The sequence below is a fragment of the Podarcis bocagei genome (genome assembly GCF_964188305.1).
Source record: "Podarcis bocagei genome assembly, chromosome: 10".
In the NCBI taxonomy this organism is placed as follows: Eukaryota; Metazoa; Chordata; class Lepidosauria; order Squamata; family Lacertidae; genus Podarcis; species Podarcis bocagei.
In genome coordinates this window covers 5,890,976-5,910,314 of record NC_138135.1, presented here as the reverse complement: position 1 = coordinate 5,910,314, position 19,339 = coordinate 5,890,976, and the positions used below count along the sequence as shown (strand labels likewise).

The 19,339-nt window shown below is 46.2% G+C and overlaps 1 protein-coding gene and 1 long non-coding RNA gene across 2 annotated transcripts in view; both read left to right on the top strand.

The window, feature by feature from the left end:
- LOC308595923 overlaps nt 1-19,339 on the top strand; it is a 51,543-nt gene that overhangs the window by 19,419 nt on the left and 12,785 nt on the right. The window lies entirely within an intron of this gene.
- LOC308595817 (C-type lectin LmsL-like) lies at nt 3,710-9,792 on the top strand. The gene is made up of 5 exons (XM_081210548.1): nt 3,710-3,869; nt 5,458-5,537; nt 7,880-8,014; nt 8,320-8,431; nt 9,017-9,792. The coding sequence occupies exons 1-5, from the start codon at nt 3,749-3,751 to the stop codon at nt 9,097-9,099; spliced, it is 531 nt and encodes a 176-aa protein (XP_081066674.1). The 5' UTR covers nt 3,710-3,748; the 3' UTR covers nt 9,100-9,792.

Genomic DNA, 19,339 nt, shown 5'->3' with positions numbered 1-19,339 from the left:
ATCCCTAGCACAACCGCTTAAGGAGGTTATGAATGAGATATTATGTAAAGGGAAATTGCCAGAATTGTGGCAAGATGCATTCATAACACTAATCCCGAAGCAAGGTACAGATTCAACAACAGTTCAAAATTATAGATCGTTATCCCTCTTAAATAATAATTATAAACTCTTTGCAGATATTCTGACAAATAGATTAAAAAGTATACTAAAAGACACAATAGAGTGGTACCTCGAGTTACATATGCTTCAGGTTACAGACTCCGCTAACCCAGAAATAGTGCTTCAGGGTAAGAACTTTGCTTCAGGATGAGAACAGAAATCGTGTTCCAGCCGCACAGCAGCAGCAGGAGGCACCATTAGCTAAAGTGGTGCTTCAGGTTAAAATCAGTTTCAGGTTAAAAATGGACCTCCAGAACGAATTAAGTACTTAACCCAAGGTACCAGTGTAAATGAAGATAAAGCAGGTTTCCTACCGGGATGCCAAATGAAGAAGAAGAAGAAGAAGAAGAAGAAGAAGAAGAAGAAGAAGAAGAAGAAGAAGAGTTTGATATCCTGCCTTTCACTCCCTTTAAGGAGTCTCAAAGCGGCTAACATTCTCCTTTCCCTTCCTCCCCCACAACAAACATTCTGTGAGGTGAGTGGGACTGAGAGACTTCAAAGAATGAAAGATAACATAAGAACTGTAATTGACATATTGGAGTACTTAGAGGCAAGAAGTGACAAACTGCCGGTATTACTTGTCCAGTGGCACCTTAGAGACCAACTAAGTTTGTTCTGGGTATAAGCTTTTGTGTGCATGCACACTTCTTCCGATACACAAAAACTTATACCCAGAAGAAACTTGGTTGCTCTCTAAGGTGCTACTGGACAATTTTTTGTTTATTTTGACTGCGTCAGACAAACAAGGCTACCACCTGAAGCCGGTATTAATGTTTGTCAACACCGAAAAGGCATTTGACAATGTGTCATGGAATTTTATGAAAAAATGATAAAATCAGTGGGCCTGGGGGAGTCTTTTAATAGGGGCACAGAAGCCATTTACAGTAATCAAAAAACCAAACTGATTCTCAACAATGGAATAACAGAAAGCTTTAAAATGAATAAGGGAACAAGACAGGACTGTCCACTGTCCCCATTACTGTTTATTTTGATCCTAGAAACGTTGACAAGGAGGATAAGAGCAGATGAAGGCATAAAGGGGATAGTGGTGATGGGGAAATCATTCAAGCTAAAAGCTTTCTCAGGTGATCTTATAAGAACAACAGATAATCCATTAGAAAGTCTGCCAAAAGTTTTGGAAAGAATGAGTTTGGTCAGGTGGCAGGATTGAAACTTAATAAAAATAAAATAAATTGTTGGTGAAAAGTATTTCAGAACAAGATAGAGATGATCTGCAAACAATTACTGGTATTACAATCAGTAAAAAAGTTAAATTTATGGGAATTTGGCTTACAACGAAAAACATTAATTTATTAAAGGATAATTATGTAAGGTCGTGAAAAGAGATTTAAAAAGACCTAGAGATTTGGGGTAGACCGAATCTCACATTTTGGGGAAGGATATCTGCAATCAAAATGAATATGCTAATGAAGACACTTTTTTTGTTTCAGTCGATTCGGGGGGGGGGGAGGATGCTTCAAGGAGTGGCAAAGGGATATATTGAGGTTCACCCTGATGTTGGGAAAGATGGAGGGCACAGGGAGAAGGGGACGACAGAGGACGAGATGGTTGGACAGTGTTCTCGAAGGTGCCAACATGAGTTTGATCAAACTGCGGGAGGCAGTGGAAGATAGTAGGGCCTGGCGTGCTCTGGCCCAGGGGGTCACAAAGAGTCGGACACGAATAAATGAATAAACAACAACAACCTTGAAAAACAAGATGTGGCCTTTGAAGTGCACTGTTGGGGGTGTGAACACTCTGTACGTTTACTGCAGAAGACCAGGGGCAGTTCTTCTGAAACCAATACCCCCTTCCCCCAAGTATATCAGGATGTGCTCAAAGCAGCCCACAAACTGCATCAGCTGGTGGGCAGGATTTCAATCTGTATTCTGATTAGGCAAAGGAATGTGATGTTTCATGCTTTGTCTTATCTGCTGATGGAGAATGGATTCCTCTTGATGATGCCAACTCAGTTGCAAGAACATTTGCTGATGTTGACGACATTGGGAAAGTATACACCAGTCTTATGCACTTGTGCATATGGATCAGAAGAGGACAGGAAGGAAGGAAGGAAGGAAGGAAGGAAGGAAGGAAGGAAGGAAGGAAGGAAGGAAGGAAGGAAGGAAGGAAGGACCCAGTGGATCAGGGGACCACACAGCCCTGCCATTCCACTTCAGTTGCACCCTGCGCAGAAGGTGATATCCCCCCCCCCCAATTCCAGATCAGGAAACTGAGTGGACAAAAATCTCACCCAGCCATTCATGATCACTCTGGAAATGTGTTTGTGGTAGACCAGAGACTCTCCTTGTCCATCTCAACCAGATCTGAAGAAGTGAGGGAAAGTGAGGGAAAGAGGTGGGGCTTCATTAGCTAACACAATACACTCAAAGTAAGAGGCGCTGTGGAGAGAAGAAGCAATGGCCACATTTTGTAAAATGGGTGGGCAGAACCAGCAGCACTCTTCCTAGCTTCTTACTTCCTCCTTGCCTAGCATGACTCTCCTCCTTGCTAATTTCCAGTTCATAGCAGCTGGATATATTTCAATCCACAGTGGCTTTCAGGTGAAAGAGATCTTTCTGTACTTCTGTGTTCTGATGCAAAAGATCTCAGTGTATGTTTGCGTTGAACCATTAGGCTTCCCTTGTGCTGCCAAGTGTCTCTCACCACATGCCATTGCCTACCTATCAGACTATAAATGACACATAAAGACCAGCTTCCCACCCAGGCGTAGCTCAACTGGAACACTTGAATAAGAAAGAATCATCAGCTCAGAGAGAGAGAGAGAAGCTGAAAAACCAGGTGAGTTATCTCCCCCTTTCTGATCTCTTTGACTCTCCATGCTGGCATTTAAATGGCAGCTATATCTCCAAAGTCCTATGCGGCCTAGGACCCTTGTACCTATGGGACCGCCTCTCCTGGTATGCCCCGCGAAGGACCTTAAAGTCCACAAATAACAACAGTTTGGAAGTCCCAAGTCGCAAGGTGGTTAGATTGGTCTCAACTAGGGTCAGGGCCTTTTCAGTACTGGCCCCAACTTGGTAGAACACTCTGTCACAAGACACTAGGGCCCTGCGGGACTTGACATCTTTCCACAGGGCCTGCAAGACCCTGCAAGACAGAGCTGTTCCGCCTGGCCTTTCGTTTGGGCTCGGTCTGACCCTTATGTTTCCCTCCCCTTATGGTTTTGATTTTTGGGCTACTATCAAAAATGAGACCGCCAACCTAGCAGTTCGAAAGCACGTCAAAGTGCAAGTAGATAAATAGGTACCACTCCGGCGGGAAGGTAAACGGCATTTCCTTGCGCTGCTCTGGTTCACCAGAAGTGGCTTAGTCCTGCTGGCCACATGACCCGGAAGCTGTACGCCGGCTCCCTCAGCCAGTAAAGCGAGATGAGCGCCGCAACCCCAGAGTCAGCCAGGACTGACCTAACAGTCAGGGGTCCCTTTACCTTCACCTTTACTTTATTCTATCTGGGTGAGATAATGAGTGTTTTTTCTGTTAGAAAGCGAATGCCTCGCCTCCTGACCGATGGATAGAGGAAACTCAGCCTAGCAATTATGTGTTTTGTGTTTTCTGTCTCCAGAAGCAGATGCAGCCTTCCTCCGACCCCAGGGTCAGACTCCTTTGCACCTGCCTTGTCCTGATATGGCAGCTCTCCTTTGGCATCGCAAAGAAAACAAAAGAAGCAGAAAACAACTACGGTCCCAATGGTAAGGTATCATTTCATCTCGGAGGTGGTTGATGTCTCCTTAGGGAAAGAGCAGCTTCTGGCAGCATTAGAAAGCCAAGTGTAGATCCATTGGCTGTTTGGTTCAAAGTGACAGGATCCTGTTCTGTATACAGCACGCAGCTTCAATAGCACTTAGATTGTACCAGTTTTAATGTCTCCCAGGGCACTTCAATTTCAGGCCCCCTGACTTTAACCTTCAGGCCCCTGAATGGGATGGACCTATGAAATCTGTTAAACTGTTGGTGCCTGTATCCTCTTCCCTGCACACAGACGTTCCAGTTGGATACTGGTCTGTCCACCATCTTCATCTGTCAGTTGAGCTATCACCAAGAGAGGGGGTCTTTTCTGTGGTGGCCCCACCCCCATTATAGTTGCAGTGAACAGCTACACTTTTCAGAAGGCCTTAAAGTGCCAAAGAGCCTTCCCGTGAATCATTATTTCCCCATTTTTTTTGGAACAGCCTTTTGCTATTAGAATTTCAACTTTTTTTGCTGTGAATCATTCTTGGTTTGGTAGTATTAGTACTAGTGGTTTTTATTATTGGTTGAAATAAGATTATCTATTGTTGTTAGTCTCCTTAGCTTCCCTTGACTGGAAAATTGGCAGGTAAATAATTTAAAACAATACAATGAAAATATTATATGTCACATTGGACACCAAGAAAGTGGTGAACCCCGTGACCTGGGACGTCTTTGAGGCTGTTCAATTTCCCTTTGACTTTATGCCACCCCAAAGATACTGTATTTTTAGGTGTATAAGATGAGCTTTATTGACCCAAAAATGAAGTTCAAAATTTAGGCTCGTCTTATACACAGGTAGTGTTGAGGGGGGAATCCCGAAAATCGCTCACCCGCCGGAACACAGCACTCAACCACTCACATCGTAGCTGCCTGATCGCTGCCATTAGCCCTCCCGCTTGCCGCTGAGGCATCCAATAGACAGCTGCCCTTGTCACAGCAAGAGGGAGCATGATTGGCGGCCACTGGCGGCAATCAAGGAGCTGATAAGTGGTTTCCACTCACGTTGCAGAAACCACCTGCCAGCGGCCACCAATCACCCTCCCGCTTCCTGCGACAAGGGCAGCTGTCTATTGGCTGCAGCAGTGGCAAGCAGGAGGGCTAATGGCGGCGATCAGGCAGCTGCGATGCGAGCGGTTGTGTGCTCCGTTCCAGTGCGCAAGCGATTCTCGGGATTCCCCCTGCTCACAACAATCAGGTGGCCAATGCCGAAAATCGATCACCTGCCGGAAGGAAACGTGAGTCTGAGTTTTTAAGCGGCGATTGGCCACTTGATTGTGGGGGAGAGATGGCAAAAATCGCTCATTCATCAGAACGAAGTGCAAGCCCGAGATTGTAAGCGGCAATTGTAAGCGATGCGAGGGGTTGTGTGCTGCATTCTGGTAGGTGAGAGATTTTTTGCATTCCCCCCAAATAATCCTCCCCAAAAGCTCAATCCCCCCTTTTTTCTCAATTTTGAGCCCCCCAAAATACAGGTATTTTATTTCCACTGTTTCCTGTGCTGACATGACCATGTTGAATGCTAATGTTCTCCTTCTCCATTACCTCAAGGCTGCCTCCGGGGCTGGACCAGAAGAAAGGGAAGCTGCTTTCGAATCTTTTCCGACCCTTTGAGATGGCATGAGGCAATGGTAAGAGGGGCCTCTAGGTGCTTTGGGTGGGTCCAGAAAGAGCAAGGGCATAAAACACAAGATATTCTTGAGAGTCTCTGCAGAAGACATGTTATGAATCTCAATCCCATGGCCATGTTTTTTATCCCAGGAGGCCATGTTTTGCATCTCAAGTGCTGATGAGATGTCATTTAGGCATCTGAAGTGAGGCCTTGGGCAACCACCTCAGTTCATCAGTTTATCATTCTTCTCACATTCAGATGAGGCTGAGGAAGCTCAGGACCATAGCCTGGAACCACTAGGGGGCTGGATGAAGGCAACTGAAACTCAATCCTGGAAAGGTTCTGTGGGATAGTGATTGGATAGATACGCTCTTCATAGACTGGAAGTAGGCAGGCCTTCTTTAAGATGGCTTGAGATGGTGGGCTCATCATCCCAGAAAAGACCCATTGGCCCCAAAGGCTGGAGTACTTACTCAGGTTTGATGAAGGCTCCTGCATGTTCTGCTTTCAAATGAGCCCCCAAGGACAGGTAGGTTCATAAATGATGCCCATTTGTTGGGAATAGCATGGAGAACCCAAAGTACGTTAGAGAGAGTCAGAACAGCTTATGCAATAAGGGATGAAGCAAGCAAGATCCACAACAGCCACTGAACACACATTTGAAGAACATGGCATTCCCCCAAGAGTCCAGGGAGCTGTAGGTTGCTGTCCACAGGGCTACAGTTCCCATGGTCCATGGGTATAAGCTACATGTTTATTAAAGGTGCTTGAAATGTGTGGTGTGGGAGTCATTGAAGCCCACCAGGAAAATAACAGCTGTGTGAGCACCCTGAGGGATGCGATCTGATGCACCAGGTAGTTGGCTTGCTCAGCTCTGACCTCAAGGCTGCCTTGTCTAAATAAATAGGAATGATGTTCCTGCTATGGTAGGGCACATCCCTGGCATTCTCCTACCATGTCCTGATTAGCCATGCTCATCCGAATAGAATGGGTATTTTGCCAGGTACTGTTCCTCCTTCCGGGAGGGAATATATTAACAGATCAACACAGCTACCTGCACTTTTTCATCCTTTCAAGGCAAAGCTTTCAGTTCTCCTTGGGGACAGGTTGGCTGTTGTGTCCAGCTTCTGCACAAACATAAAATGACCACTACACCACCGGACATTGCCCAAGCATGCTGCATGATGGATCTGGCAGCCTTAAAAGTGCACATGCAATTCATTAGATGGGCATTGTAATAGGAATTGGGGGTTGCTCGTGCGTAAGTTGCCGCCACTCTCGGCGAGGTTGCCCGGATAAACCTTTCCCTGGCTGGACAGTCCTGATTCCGCGTCTGTCTCAGTCACTGGCAGAATCCGTCAGTGGGCGTTTCCTGAACTTCTTCCAACATAAAAGTTCCTTGACGGATAGTCTCTGCCTAGCCTCCCTGCGCGGAAGTCTTCTGCGCAGGGTGGGTGTGGGCAGTGGAGGACCAATGCTCTCGCCGCTGGTGTCTGGCGAAGAGTCCTGGAGCCATCCCTCCGAAGCCCGCCTCTGCCCACCTTTCTCCCTGGTGTAACACCGATTTCCTTCCCCGGTCACTGAGTCCCCACTTTTCCTGCTGGTACCTTCTCCGGCATCGCTCGGGAGCCCTTCCTCCACTCCTGACTGCGATGGCAGTTCCCTGACAGGTATGATGGGGGGAAATTTGGCTTTGAAGCACATCTTAATGAGAGCAACTCGATTTGGCATGTTCTGAAATAACACACATCGAAACAGAGGTATCATTTGAAATTACTTCTCCCCAAAAATATTTTGAACAAACATACATGCACTTCACACGACATGCAGTGTACGTGAGTAAGATAGGCACGTTAGGAGGCATGCACGCACAGACACCACAGAATTTTGAGGGGCCCCGGGCACATCCTTGAAGATTTGTGGGGCTCTTGGCCCCCTGCCCACCAGTTGGCGCCACTGTATTAGAGGAAATCGTGGGTAAAGTGTATTCTTGAAAATAACACCCAAAGCTGCAGTATATGAGGTGAAATTGCAAACAAATGTTTTAATACTGGGGCAATGTCCACTCAAATGCTGCTCATTTCTCCCGAGAACTTTTCTTTTTCTAAACAAAATCACAAACTGAAAGTGGAGAATCTAATTAAAAATCAGACAATGAAGAAACTGAGCGAGACACAAATGGGGATATTGCACCGTGCTGGATCTCAGTTGGCCGAACAAAGCTTGCGTTTCAATCAGTCACATGTCCAGAGCTGGATTTCCACGTATTGCGACTGCACTATTCAACCTTGAGCCTGACTTTGAGGAGAATTCAAAGTTAAGTGTAGCTGCATAAAACTCATTCTTTTTTCCACCTCTCAGAAAATCTGCCGTATATTTCACCCGACTTCTGAGCTTGCCTCTATTCATGATAAGAAAGAACTGCGTAGAGTGTCTGACATGCTTCTAATTCCAAAGGTACTACGTGCCTGGATTGGATTGTCAGGCAAGGATAAGGTGAGTCTCCAAGGCCTTCTCCTCCTCCTCCGTCAGCACTGTTGGAGCTGATAGTAAATGAATTCAGTGGGAAGATTCTTCTATGGGGCTTCCCCAGCTGATGAAATGCTACGAGGAGGTTTTCTGGACTCAACATACTGGAGGCCAATACAGTCATGGTGGGCTCCTGGCTGATGTCTTGCAACTCAAATAATGTTGTCTGTGGTTCTTTTGGGTGGAATCATCAAGGAGTGTGCTGTGTCTTGGAAGTGTCTCCTTGTGATCTGTTCTGTCTAAAGAACATCCCACCTCTCTTGTCCCTACAGGATGGAAATTGGGAGTGGACAGATGGCTCTGTTGCCAAGTTCCTACCGTGGACAAAGGGAGAACCTAGGAGAAGGGGCATCAACTCATGTGTCTACTTGTTTCGTGCGGACGGTAAGGAGTCCGCTCTTAGAACTGGTACTTTGGAGCTGCCATGCTCAAAGCAATATGGGTTGCAGTATTTTCTTGATTTCTACTGCGGGTATGAGATGTGCTCCTTGCCTGCTCTTTGGCCAAGAGGTCGTGAGTGAAGGACTTCCTTTAGAGCCCTTTCATCTGTTTGGTAGAGATATTTCCAAGTTGCCTTACAAAAATCTAGCCTTCCCAAGCATAGCTGTCAACTTTTCCCTTTTCTTGCGAGGAATCCTATTCGGAAAAAGGGAATTTCCCCTAAAAAAGGGAAACATTGACAGCTGTGTTCCCAAGGTGGCTCAGACTGACAGGGAACACCATCCTAATCCACATTTGCTTTCCACTCAAGGTCCTCCCCATAGATGCCACCACCTGCCTTGGCCAATTTAGTATTGGATGGGTGGCTGGGTTTCTTCTGAATGGGAGAAGAAGAAAGGACATTCTTTGCACGCACCATGGGGTGTGGGGGTGCATGTGTTTTGAGGGTGTGGGGGTCCCAGCAGCAGCAGCATGCCAAGGAGCCCCTGATGTCACTCTGCCTAAACTCATTTCTCTTTTTCTTTCCAGTTTTTTTGAGATTTAGAGCTGAGGATTGCCGATATGAAGAATCCTATATTTGTGAACATAAGCCAGCATCTGCATCCTCCTGACCTGTTCGCTCTCCCTGGCTGACCCCATCAAATCCCAGAAGCTTCCATCCAACGCTGTCTTTCTACCTGCACCTTTTTCAGAATATGAAAACGTCAGAGGTGCTCTTCTGCCCCATTCCAGTGGCCCATCTATTCCAGCGTCCTGCTCTCACAGTAGCCTGCAATAGATCTAATTGAATCCTGCAAGTAGCAAGAGCCCCCTTCCCTGGGAGCCCAGGATGAAGAAACGTGGGGTTCACCAACGTCAGGAGGACAACAGCCTCCCCTTCCCTAATAGATACCTCAGCCCATTGTGAATTTAAACACATGCCCCTGAAACAAGAACCAATTCCTTTCCTTTATTACTTCCTGCCCCTCCCAACTCACTGGTCTCCAATATCCTGATTCAGATTGCATTTAGGACATTCAACTGGTCTCTTTTAGTGTGCAAAGAACCAATGCACTTTTATGGCAGTGTCTTCTAGAGCCCTGGGAAGGGTGGAGCCTTAATGAAAGCAAGCCCTCTGCAGAGGAAAAATGACTGTTTGCAGGTGCGGCTTGATTCCAAACCACACCTGCAAAAAGACAAAGTGGGACTTGCAACCAGCCCCCTTGCAGCTGTGCTCTCAGCGCAAACCAGCTGCTTGTTGCTGAAAGGGTGTCTCCAAAGGGGCTTCAGTCCAGCACTAATTAGATGAGAGAAAGACCCCCCCCCTTGGCATCAGTAGGACGTTCCCAATGGGGTTTGCTCTTAGAACCGATCAGTGGTGAAGAGGAGGGCCTCTGTGATGCACTTCCCAATCTGTAAGAGAAATCTACGGGGGAAATATGTAATGCAACCACTTCCAGGAGCGCTTGCTGTCCCCACTCCTGCTTGCAAACGATCAATTAGGAGCTCACTTTCAGCTCCCAATTGTCCCTTTGTCCACCCCTAATGTTACACAGAACCATAAAATTGTGGAAGTGGAAGGGACCCTGAGGGTCATCTAGGCCAACCCCCTGGAATGCCGGAATCACAACGAAAACATCCCTGGCAGGCTGTCATCCCACCTCTGCTTTCAAACCTGCAAGGAAGGAGAATTCACCACCTTCTGAGGGCGTCCATTCCACTGTCAAATAGCTCTTACACTCAGAAAGTTCATCCTTGTGTTTAGCTGGAGTCTCCTTTCTTTTAACTTGAATCCATTGGGGATGTAGTTGGGAGGGGAACAGCCTTGCCGGTGCCCCACCCCTCGTATAATAAGTATAACATGATGAGGACTGAGGGCAACAGAGGCACTTGCAGAAAGAAATGTCACAACCATTTTGAGATGCCAAGAGATCTACTGGGCAATGGGCAGAAGAAGGAATCCTCCTTCAGTGCAGATCCCTGACCTTTTCATCATTCTGATGGGGAAGCATAACTTTTAAAACATGTACCTGCCTCTACAAATATGCTGCAGAAATAAATACTCCTATATTGCATCAGCCTCAGTGGTTTCTCTGTCATTTGTGCACCCACTTCAAAGCACTGGCTAAGACCTTTGAAACGTTGGCAATATGGTGCCTTGAAGGCAATAGACTCCTCTATAAGCTTTGATATTGAGATGGAGGCATGTCAGGGAGTCTCCCCCTTACTTCCTGGTGCAACTGGACTTCTCCGTGACCCTTCCACTCTGCGGGGAGGTGGGACCGATTCGTATGGTCCGCCCCCACCACTTAATGGATCCAGGTGGTTTCCAGAGAGTGGTAGGGGGTGTTTTATTCACATGTTGATGGCCTTTCACCTGATTCCCTGGTGGCCCGCTGGAATGTGGAGTTAACCAGGGCTATCGACTGTCTAGCTCCGATGCGCCCTCTCCAATTGCATTATTTATATATGTTTGTTTGTTTAGTCGTTTAGTCGTGTCCAACTTTTCATGACCCCATGGACCAGAGCACGCCAGGCATACACACACACACACACACACACACACACACACACACACATATATATCCCCGCACCATCAGAACTGCATCTGTTTGGGAAGCCAGTGGTGCCATCATGTGGATGGGTATGCATTTGCCATTTGCAAAGGAATGATGGCATCATTGGAGGGTTCATCAGGGTAGCTGATCACTGATTAGTGTTGATACTGCTGGATCTCTCAGCGGCCTTTGACACCATCGACCATAACATCCTTCTGGACCGTCTAGAGGGGCTGGGAGCTGGGGGCACTGTCATACAGTGGTTCCGCTCCTTCCTCCTGGGCCGTGTCCAGAAAGTGGTGGTGGGGGATGAGTGTTCAGACCCCTGGGCTCTCACTTGTGGGGTGCCTCAGGGTTCTGTCCTCTCCCCCATGCTTTTCAACATTTACATGCAGCCGCTGGGAGAGATCATCAGAAGGTTTGGGCTGGGTGTTCATCAGTATGCGGATGATACCCAGCTCTACCTCTCTTTTAAATCAGAACCAGTGAAGGCGGTGAAGGTCCTGCGTGAGTGTCTGGAGGCGGTTGGAAGATGGATGGCGGCTAACAGATTGAGGTTGAATCCTGACAAGACAGAAGTACTGTTTTTGGGGGACAGGAGGCGGGCAGGTGTGGAGGATTCCCTGGTCCTGAATGGGGTAACTGTGCCCCTGAAGGACCAGGTGCGCAGCCTGGGAGTCATTTTGGACTCACAGCTGTCCATGGAGGCACAGGTCAAATCTGTGTCCAGGGCAGCTGTTTACCAGCTCCATCTGGTACGTAGGCTGAGACCCTATCTGCCTGCAGACTGTCTCACCAGAGTGGTGCATGCTCTGGTTATCTCCCGCTTGGACTACTGCAATGCACTCTACGTGGGGCTACCTTTGAAGGTGACTCGGAAACTTCAACTAATCCAGAATGCGGCAGCTAGACTGGTGACTGGGGGCGGCCGCCGGGACCATATAACACCGGTCTTGAAAGACCTACATTAGCTCCCAGTATGTTTCCGAGCACAATTCAAAGTGTTGGTGCTGACCTTTAAAGCCCTAAACGGCCTCGGTCCAGTATACCTGAAGGAGCGTCTCCACCCCCATCATTCTGCCCGGACGCTGAGGTCCAGCACCGAGGGTCTTCTGGCGGTTCCCTCATTGCGAGAAGCAAAGCTACGGGGAACCAGGCAGAGGGCCTTCTCGGTAGTGGCGCCCGCCCTGTGGAACGCCCTTCCAGCAGAAGTCAAAGCGATAAACAACTATCTGACATTCAGAAGACATCTTAAGGCAGCCCTGTTCAGGAAAGTTTTTAACATGTGATATTTTACTGTATTTTGGGTTTTTATGGAAGCCACCCAGAGCGGCTGGGGAGGCCCAGCCAGATGGGCGGGGTATAAATAATAAATTATTATTATTATTATTATTATTATTATTATTATTATTATTATTATTATTATTACAAAGATTTTAACAGCAACCATAGCAAACAGTATCTAGCAAGCCATAGCGTCCGTTGCTAAGAATGACCAAACCAGTTTTATAAAAAATGAGACAAGCAGCAGATTATATCATATTGGTATGGCTTTGATAGAATTAAACAAAAGTAAAGATCAATTCCTAACTTTATCATTAGATGCTGAAAGGGAACGGTATATGAAGGCAGCTTTCAGTAAATTTGGATTTCCTTTGGACTTTAAACACCAATTGAAATATTGCATGACTCACCAACATCTAGAATGAAAGTTAATGGCATCCTGTCTGCTACTTTCCCACTGTCTAGAGAAACAAGACAAGGATGTCCACTTTCACCTTTGTTTTTTAAGATTTGCCTAGAACCCATGGCCTCTGCTATTAGACAACATTGTGAGATCTACGGAGCAGATCACAACATAGCTGTCAACTTTTCCCTTTTCTTGCAAGGAATCCTATTGAGAATAAGGGAATTTCCCTTTAAAAAAGGAAACGTTGACAGCTATGGATCACAATTGGTTTTATTTGCCGATTACACACTTTTGCTTATTTTGAAACCTCAGACTGCTGTTCCTATGTTGATGAAAACAGTAGAATCATAGAATCATAGAGTTGGAAGAGACCACAAGGGCCATCGAGTCCAACCCCCTGCCAAGCAGGAAACCTTTGGGAGATGCCTTTGGTAAAATATCAGGGAATTCTATTAATTGGTCCAAGTTGGAATTTGTGCCAAGAGGTGAACATTTGATGACACCCTCTACTATGTGGGACTATGGCACCACACTCACCTCCACCTCAGATCCCTTGCACCACCCTCCCCCCTAAGGTGCACAGCCCTGAGGTTATTTAATTACATATACCTTGAAAAGCAAGATGTGGCCTTTGAAATGCACTGTTGGGTGGTGAACACTCTGTAGCTCTGCTACAGAAGACTGGAGGCAGTTCTTCTGAAACTAAACTCCTCCTGGGTATATCAGGATGTGCTCATAGCAGCCCACAAACAGCATTAGCTGGTGGGCAGGATTTCAATCTGTACTCTGATTAGGCAAAGGTACATGGTGTTTCATGCCCTGTCTTATCAGATGATGGAGAATGGATTCCTCTTGATGATGCCAACTGAGTTGCAAGAACATTTCCTGATGACGACGACATGTGGGAAAGTATGCGCCAGTCATGCATTTGTGCATTTGGATCAGAAGAGGATAGCAAGGAAGGAGGATAGCATGAACGAAGGTGCCATTCTGGCCGACACCTTGGGCCAGGAACAGTTTTCATGCCAGAGTGATGAAGTTCCGAAGAACAGATCTCACTCCTTCATGTTTGGTCAACGCACAGCTACATCTGGCTCTGAAAGGAAGCAGCTCTCCAGGCTTCTAGCCCTACTGGAAGAGGGTGGGGAAACAAATCTGGAGTCTTCTGTCTCCAAAAGCAGAGGCTCCACCACAGAGTTATGCCAACCCCGGAAGAGCTCCCTGCCTTTCATCAAGTAAGAGGTGTTCACTGAAACTGCTGTTATAGCAAGCACCTCACCTTTAAGGCAAGCTCTGACCACTGTCCCACAATCCCAGAGACCCAGTGGATCAGGGGACCACACAGCCCTGCCGTTCCACTTCAGTTGCACCCTGTGCAGAAGTTGATCTCCCCCCCTCCCATTCCAGATCAGGAAACAGGACAAAATCTCACCCAGCCATTCATGATCACCTTGGAGATGTGGAACAGACACTCTCCTTGTCCATCTCAACCAGATTGTCTCACTCTGAAGACACACACACACACACCCCACTTTTCTTCGTTAAAGTGAGGGAAAGAGGTGGGCCTTCATTAGCTGACACTATACACTCAAAGTAAGAGGCGATGTTGTCTTTGTCCATGGAGTTTTCTTGGCAGGGATACTGGAGTGGCTTGCCGGTTCCTGCTCCAGGTGGATCACGTTTGGTCAAAACTCTCCACTATGACCTGTCCATCTTGGGTGGCCCTGCTTGGCATAGCTCATAGCTTCTCTGAGTTATTCAAGCCCCTTCGCCACGGCAAGGCAGTGATCCATGAAGGATCCATGGTGACAGCAGTCATGAAATTAAAAGATGCCTGCTTCTTGGGAGAAAAGCAATGACAAACCTAGACAGCATCTTAAAAAGCAGAGACATCACCTTGTCAACAAAGGTCCGTATAGTTCAAGCTATGGTTTTCCCAGTAGTGATGTATGGAAGTGAGAGCTGGACCATAGAAAAGCCAAAGAATTGATGCTTTTGAATTATGGTGCTGGAGGAGACTCTTGAGAGTCCTATGGACTGCAAGAAGATCCAACAGATCCATCCTTAAGGAAATCAGCCCTGAGTGCTCACTGGAAGGACAGACCCTGAAGCTGAGGCTCCAAGACTTTGGCCACCTCATGAGAAGAGAAGACCTCACCTGGAGTACTGTGTCCAGTTCTGGGCACCACAATTCAAGAAGGACACTGACAAACTGGAACGTGTCCAGAGGAGGGCAACCAAAATGGTCAAAGGCCTGGAAACGATGCCTTATGAGGAACGGCTAAGGGAGCTGGGCATGTTTAGCCTGGAGAAGAGGAGGTTAAGGGGTGATATGATAGCCATGTTCAAATATATAAAAGGATGTCACATAGAGGAGGGAGAAAGGTTGTTTTCTGCTGCTCCAGAGAAGCGGACACGGAGCAATGGATCCAAACTACAAGAAAGAAGATTCCACCTAAACATTAGGAAGAACTTCCTGACAGTAAGAGCTGTTTGACAGTGGAATTTGCTGAAAAGGAGTGTGGTGGAGTCTCCTTTTTTGGAGGTCTTTAAGCAGAGGCTTGACAATCATATGTCAGGAGTGCTCTGATGGTGTTTCCTGCTTGGCAGGGGGTTGGACTCGATGGCCCTTGTGGTCTCTTCCAACTCTGTGATTCTATGATTCTATGATTCCCTGGAAAAGACCCTAATGTTGGGAAAGATGGAGGGCACAAAGAGAAGGGGACGACAGAGGACGAGATGGTTGGACAGTGTTCTCCAAGCTACCAGCATGAGTTTGACCAAACTGTGGGAGGCAGTGGAAGACAGGAGTGCCTGGCATGCTCTGGTCCATGGGGTCATGAGGAGTCATATACGTCTGAACGACTAAACAACAACAAAGAGGCAATGTGGGGAGAAGCAGCAATGACCACATTTTGCAAAATGGGAGGTTATGAATGAGATATTATGTAAAGGGAAATTGCCAGAATTGTGGCAAGATGCATTCATAACACTAATCCCGAAGCAAGGTACAGATTCAACAATAGTTCAAAATTATAGATCGTTATCCCTCTTAAATAATGATTATAAACTCTTTGCAGATATTCTGACAAATAGATTAAAAAGTATACTAAAAGACACAATACAGTGGTACCTCGAGTTACATATGCTTCAGGTTACAGACTCCTCTAACCCAGAAATAGTGCTTCAGGTTAAGAACTTTGCTTCAGGATGAGAACAGAAATCATGTTCCGGCGGCGCAGCAGCAGCAGGAGGCACCATTAGCTAAAATGGTGCTTCAGGTTAAGAACAGTTTCAGGTTAAGAACGGACCTCCAGAACGAATTAAGTACTTAACCCAAGGTACCAGTGTAAATGAAGATAAAGCAGGTTTCCTACCGGGATGCCAAATGAAGAAGAAGAAGAAGAAGAAGAAGAGTTTGGATTTGATATCCCGCCTTTCACTCCCTTTAAGGAATCTCAAAGCGGCTAACATTCTCCTTTCCCTTCCTCCCCCACAACAAACATTCTGTGAGGTGAGTGGAGCTGAGAGACTTCAAAGAATGAAAGATAACATAAGAACTGTAATTGACATATTGGAGTACTTAGAGGCAAGAAGTGACAAACTGCCGGTATTACTTGTCCAGTGGCACCTTAGAGACCAACTAAGTTTGTTCTGGGTATAAGCTTTTGTGTGCATGCACACTTCTTCCGATACACAAAAACTTATACCCAGAAGAAACTTAGTTGCTCTCTAAGGTGCTACTGGACAATTTTTTGTTTATTTTGACTGCGTCAGACAAACAAGGCTACCACCTGAAGCCGGTATTAATGTTTGTCAACACCGAAAAGGCATTTGACAATGTGTCATGGAATTTTATGAAAAAATGATAAAATCAGTGGGCCTGGGGGAGTCTTTTAATAGGGGCACAGAAGCCATTTACAGTAATCAAAAAGCCAAACTGATTATCAACAATGGAATAACAGAAAGCTTTAAAATGAATAAGGGAACAAGACAGGACTGTCCACTGTCCCCATTACTGTTTATTTTGATCCTAGAAATGTTGACAAGGAGGATAAGAGCAGATGAAGGCATAAAGGGGATAGTGGTGATGGGGAAATCATTTAAGCTAAAAGTTTCGCAGGTGATCTTATAAGAACAACAGATAATCCATTAGAAAGTCTGCCAAAAGTTTTGGAAAGAATGAGTTTGGTCAGGTGGCAGGATTCAAACTTAATAAAAATAAATTGTTGGTGAAAAGTATTTCAGAACAAGATAGAGATGATCTGCAAACAATTACTGGTATTACAATCAGTAAAAAAGTTAAATATCTGGGAATTTGGCTTACAACGAAAAACATTAATTTATTAAAGGATAATTATGTAAGGTCGTGAAAAGAGATTTTAAAAGACCTAGAGATTTGGTGTAGACTGAATCTCACATTTTGGGGAAGGATATCTGCAATCAAAATGAATGTGCTAATGAAGACACTTTTTTTGTTTCAGTCGATTCAGGGGGGGAGGGAGGATGCTTCAAGGAGTGGCAAAGGGATATATTGAGGTTCACCCTGATGTTGGGAAAGATGGAGGGCACAGGGAGAAGGGGACGACAGAGGACGAGATGGTTGGACAGTGTTCTCGAAGGTGCCAACATGAGTTTGATCAAACTGCGGGAGGCAGTGGAAGATAGTAGGGCCTGGCGTGCTCTGGCCCAGGGGGTCACAAAGAGTCGGACATGACTAAACGAATAAACAACAACCTTGACTAAACGAATAAACAACAACATGATGTGGCCTTTGAAGTGCACTGTTGGGGGTGTGAACACTCTGTACCTTTACTGCAGAAGACCAGGGGCAGTTCTTCTGAAACCAATACCCCCTTCCCCCAAGTATATCAGGATGTGCTCATAACAGCCCACAAACTGCATCAGCTGGTGGGCAGGATTTCAATCTATATTCTGATTTGCTTTGTCTTATCTGCTGATGGAGAATGGATTCCTCTTGATGATGCCAACTGAGTTGCAAGAACATTTGCTGATGTTGACGACATTGGGAAAGTATACACCAGTCTTATGCACTTGTGCATATGGATCAGAAGAGGACAGGAAGGAAGGAAGGAAGGAAGGAAGGAAGGAAGGAAGGAAGGAAGGAAGGAAGGAAGGAAGGAAGGAAGGAAGGACCCAGTGGATCAGGGGACCACACAGCCCTGCCATTCCACTTCAGTTGCACCCTGCGCAGAAGGTGATATCCCCCCCCCCCAATTCCAGATCAGGAAACTGAGTGGACAAAAATCTCACCCAGCCATTCATGATCACTCTGGAGATGTGTTTGTGGTAGACCAGAGACTCTCCTTGTCCATCTCAACCAGATCTGAAGAAGTGAGGGAAAGTGAGGGAAAGAGGTGGGGCTTCATTAGCTAACACAATACACTCAAAGTAAGAGGCGCTGTGGAGAGAAGAAGCAATGGCCACATTTTGTAAAACGGATGGGCAGAACCAGCAGCACTCTTCCTAGCTTCTTACTTTCTCCTTGCCTAGCATTACTCTCCTCCTCCTTGCTAATTTCCACTTCATAGCAGCTGGATATTTTTCAGTCCACAGTGGCTTCAGGTGAAAGAGATCTTTCTGTACTTCTGTGTTCTGATGCAAAAGATCTCGGTGTATGATTGTGTTGAACCATTAGGCTTCCCTTGTGCTGCCAAGAGTCTCTCACCACATGCCATTGCCTACCTATCAGACTATAAATGACACATAAAGACCAGATTCCCACCCAGGCGTAGCTCGACTGGAACACTTGAATAAGGAAGAATCAGCAGCTCAGAGAGAGAGAGAGAAGCTGAAAAACCAGGTGAGTTATCTCCCCCCTTCTGATCTCTTTGACTCTCCATGCTGGCCTTTGAATGACAGCTATATCTCCAAAGTCCTACGCGGCCTAGGACCCTTGTACCTATGGGACCGCCTCTCCTGGTATGCCCTGTGGAGGACCTTAAGTTCCACAAATGACAACACTTTGGAAGTCCCAAATCACAAGGTGGTTAGATTGGTCTCAACTAGGTTCAGGGCCTTTTCAGTACTGGCCCCGACTTGGTAGAACACTCTGTCACAAGACACTAGGGCCCTCTGGGACTTGAAATCTTTCCACAGGGCCTGCAAGACAGAGCTGTTCCGCCTCGCCTTTGGCTTGGACTCAGTTTGACCCTTATGTTTCCCTCTCCTTATGGTTTTGATTTATGGGCTACTTTTAAAATGAGACTGCATTTTAAATTGCATTTTAACCCATATTTTAATAAACTGGTTTTTGTTTGTTTCTTTGTTTCTTTCCCCCTATTATGTTTTATTGTAATTTTATTGGTGTTAGCCGCCCTGAGCCCAGCTCTGGCAGGGGAGAGCGGGGTATAAATAAAAATTTATTATTATTTATTATTATTTATTAAAGTGAGCAGCACACTAACAATGGGGTACCTTTGCATCTCATGGACCAGCTCCCCAACAAATCAAAGAGTTGATAAATCTATAAAGTGAACTGCTTTGATCTTGAGGATTTGTAACTCCTTACTTTGTTCTATCACCGCGACGGAGTGAGCTCCCGTTGCTTGGTCACTGTTCCTGCCAACCTAGCAGTTCGAAAGCACATCAAAGTGCCAGGAG